General features: G+C 35.7%; 1 protein-coding gene across 1 annotated transcript in view; it reads left to right on the forward strand.

Moving 5' to 3' along the window:
- mchr2a (melanin concentrating hormone receptor 2a) overlaps positions 1-3,538 on the forward strand; it is a 6,531-nt gene extending 2,993 nt beyond the window's left edge. Inside the window, exons 3-5 of the mRNA XM_065239862.2 lie at positions 85-279; positions 1,003-1,122; positions 1,618-3,538. Coding sequence (XP_065095934.1) covers positions 85-279; positions 1,003-1,122; positions 1,618-1,927 — 625 coding nt within the window. The 3' untranslated portion in view covers positions 1,928-3,538. The remainder of the gene's footprint in view (positions 1-84; positions 280-1,002; positions 1,123-1,617) is intronic.
- Positions 3,539-3,738: the final 200 nt, after the last annotated feature.

The raw sequence follows: 3,738 nt of genomic DNA on the forward strand, positions 1-3,738 counted from the left end.
AAATGTTGTCTAACACTTATTCTTTGGTGGTCTAGCAATATAGTTTATATTATACATACTTACTCCACTATTTATTTATTCCAGATACCTGGCCCTTGTTCATCCATTTCGCCTGTTGAGCCTCAGAACCAGATCGAGGACAATTCGTATTAACCTCTTCGTATGGGCGGCCTCCCTCTTAATGGTTTTCCCAGCCTGGATCCACTCCAAAGTGATCCGCTTTAGGGATGGACTGGAGAGCTGCTCACTGAACCTGGTCTCTCCTAAAGAGGTGCTCTGGTAAATGGTTTTACTTAACTTGGGCATCATCCCATCTCTAATCATTATTTTAATAGCCATACAGTCCTACTTTTGGCCGCTCGGTTTGTGATGCCATAGAATAACTTTTAATTTACTATCCTTTTACATTTATATAGTCTATATAACCGTTTGTACAACAGAAAGGTTTTGTAGATGTTGAAAGTTCTTTATGAAACCCAGCAGTAGGCTACGGCAAAGAGCATTTTTTGGAATCTGATGTCCTTGATACAGATTAAAATATTAAAAAAGGATAGGAAAAATGAGAGAAATGCACAGATAAATGCTTCTTGTGTGCCAAATACATTTGTGATTTCTTGTTATCCTCTTAGAAATTCGCAAATTTGGCACTCTAAACCATGATTTGTCTTCATTTGAAATAATAAGTGAACATTACCCAAAAATTTAAATTTTGTCATTATTTTTTTCACTCTCATGTTGTTACAAACCTGTATAAATGTCTTTGTTCTGATGAATACAAAGGAATATATTTTGTTCGTGAGCCCCATTCACTTCCATAGTAGGATAAAAGAATATTATGGAAGTGAATGGGGCTCAAAATACAGGTTTGTAACAACATAAGAGTGATTAAATGATGACAGAATTTTTATTTTTGGGTAAACTATCCCTTTAAGGGTTTTTTAATCTATGTGTATTTTACCCAGATTGACGTTATGCGTTTGACAAGCCTTTGTGTTTCTGTAGGTACACACTCTACCAAACCGTGACCTCTTTCTTTCTGCCATTACCTCTAATTTTCACCTGCTATATACTGATTCTGTGTTACACCTGGAAGATGTATCGCAAGAATAAAAAGGCTCACAGGTGAATAAATCTGTATTAGTGCTAGCACTGTATATGACAGCATCCTTTCAAGCTAGAATCTTAAAAATTTGCAATTAATTTACAAGGTTGCTGTTTTAAAGCATGGCGCTACAAACACCAAGGTCATGAAAATGTATTCTCAGGGAACACATAAACTGGTAAAATGTATACTTTGATTTCAAAGCAAGTTAACGGATGAAAGCACCTGCCAAATGCACTGTAAACTTGTATTTAATAGATGTCCACTTCAAGTTATAGTTATGCAGTAGGTATAAAAACTTAAACACAGGTTTTATTAAATACTTAACATTAGAGTTACATTGTTGATAGATAGATAGATAGATAGATAGATAGATAGATAGATAGATAGATAGATAGATAGATAGATAGATAGATAGATAGATAGATAGATAGATAGATAGATAGATAGATAGATAGATGGATGTTTTGGCTACATTTGACTGAACCCTGTGTTCTTGTCTTGCACACTTTTAGGTATAGCACTAGCCTGCCTCGAGAACGTATCGTCCGCCTCACTAAAATGGTTCTAGTTCTTGTGGCTGTTTTCCTGGTCAGTGTCGGGCCCTACCACGTGCTCCAGCTTGTTAACCTGAGTGTACCTCGTCCATCATTAGCATACCATACCTGCTACTACCTGTCGGTGTGCCTGAGCTACGCAGCCAGCAGTATAAATCCCTTCATCTACATTCTGTTTAGCGGACATTTTCGCCACAGACTGGTTTGTCGGGACACACCCAGCATGCCGAGTGTGGAACGGGAGATTCATCCACGCTCCAGTTTTTAATCCCACAATGAAACACAGTCAACACTCCAAAAAAGTAGCAGGTGCACAAATGTTTTCTCGGGGCTGTTGCAAAGAAAGGGTAAAAAAGGATGTTTAAAACGTGTGCATGTTTAATATGCATGGTTGCTCTTTTTGCAGCAGACCTATGTTTTTATGTTGCTTGGGTTTATTGTGCATTGTGATGTTGTTGCTCCCTCTACTGTTTCTTTTGAGTAATTGTTTTCACAGCAGCATCCCTGCATGTCAAGTTTGTTTTAAATGTAAAGTTTTCATAGTGCATTATTTTATAGTGTGCACAAAGAAAATAAACATTTAAAAATATAATAATATTAATAGTGTTTAAGAACAAATCAATTATTTATGCCATTGCTTACAATCTACAATCAATGGTACAGTACTTTTATATTATTATTTATAAGTTGTTTAGCAGTTTTCTCTATTGTTCCATACTTTTGTTCCAGTTTTTAAAAGAAAAAACTGTCTAAGAATTCACTATGTAAAGCTAACTGCAAATGTACACTGCTGTATGTTTTGAGGCGGTGAGGCACAAGAGTATGTTTTCTTGGATAACTGCATTTTCATGCTACAGACTGCACAATCATTTTTACAAACAAGAGAAATAATGTTGTTCAGGACTCAGAAATCTTTTATTAACAGTTTGGGATTGTCTGGTCTGGTGTGTGATGGACCTACAGTAATAATGAAGCTGATGGCATCTGATCAGTATAAAGTGTAAGGTCATTGACTATACAGGCAGAGATTGAGGGGTCTGCTGCCAGCTTAGCTCAAAAATTGGGATCAATATTTAGACCAGACCAGAGACAGACAGGGCTCGCGTCTGACCTGAAGCATGCCTGTCAGCAATGGCTGGAAACTCAACCCCCATGCTTGCCAAAAGGAAAAGACCAATTCATGCATACAAATACTTGTCAATAACAGTGTTTCAGTGTCAACATAGCCTGTTGTCACCATGCATTTCAACAGTATTCGATAAAATATTTCACAAACTGTTATTGAAAGTGATTCAGTGAAGCAATACATCGCAATTGACCGAGTTTTGTTTTATTTGCTGACATGTTAATTTAATGTAATCCTGTATAGATAAAAAGGTAAACATTTTTGTCTCTGTTTATAATATAGAGGCCTTAAGCCCAAGATCCACACTATGTTCCATTCAACTTTTGTTAAAAAAAACCTCTTTTTTCTAATTACCACATTATTCTGGACTATGCAAGTGGTGACGGTCTGCTGTGGGCAGTCTGACATTGTTTGACCTTGTTTGAATTTGATTCATATGGTATACCTTGTTACTTCCACCCCAACTGTTTAGCAGCCTAACAACAATGGTACTTGACCTATTCTACTGCTCTTAGCACCAACACAAATGTGAACTACATTGTAAATACGAACTAAATGTAGAAATGTATTTCATCTTATGTTTTCTTGAAATTTTTACTTGAAATCCATGTGTATGTATTAATATAATTAGTATTTGCTGTAGTAAATTAATTTAAATACCTTATTTATTTCCAATAGTGTTTATGTACAGGTGAGAACTGAATGCATTTTTCCTATTTATTTCACTGTAAAATAAAAATCTACTTTCATGCATAGGCTCTATCTCTTGCTATAAAAAACAGGACTAGACCAATACATTATTATACCATCAGCTGGAGATGCAAAAAGATCAAACTGATTTGATTTCTCACCAGTAGATGGCATGTACTGATAATTTTACAAGCTTAAAGTGTTGGTCGATGATTTGTAAAATATGCAAAATATACAAGCATAGTCAACCAGTTTAACGTATT

This window comes from Paramisgurnus dabryanus, chromosome 13 (assembly GCF_030506205.2).
Source record: "Paramisgurnus dabryanus chromosome 13, PD_genome_1.1, whole genome shotgun sequence".
Lineage (NCBI taxonomy): Eukaryota > Metazoa > Chordata > Actinopteri > Cypriniformes > Cobitidae > Paramisgurnus > Paramisgurnus dabryanus.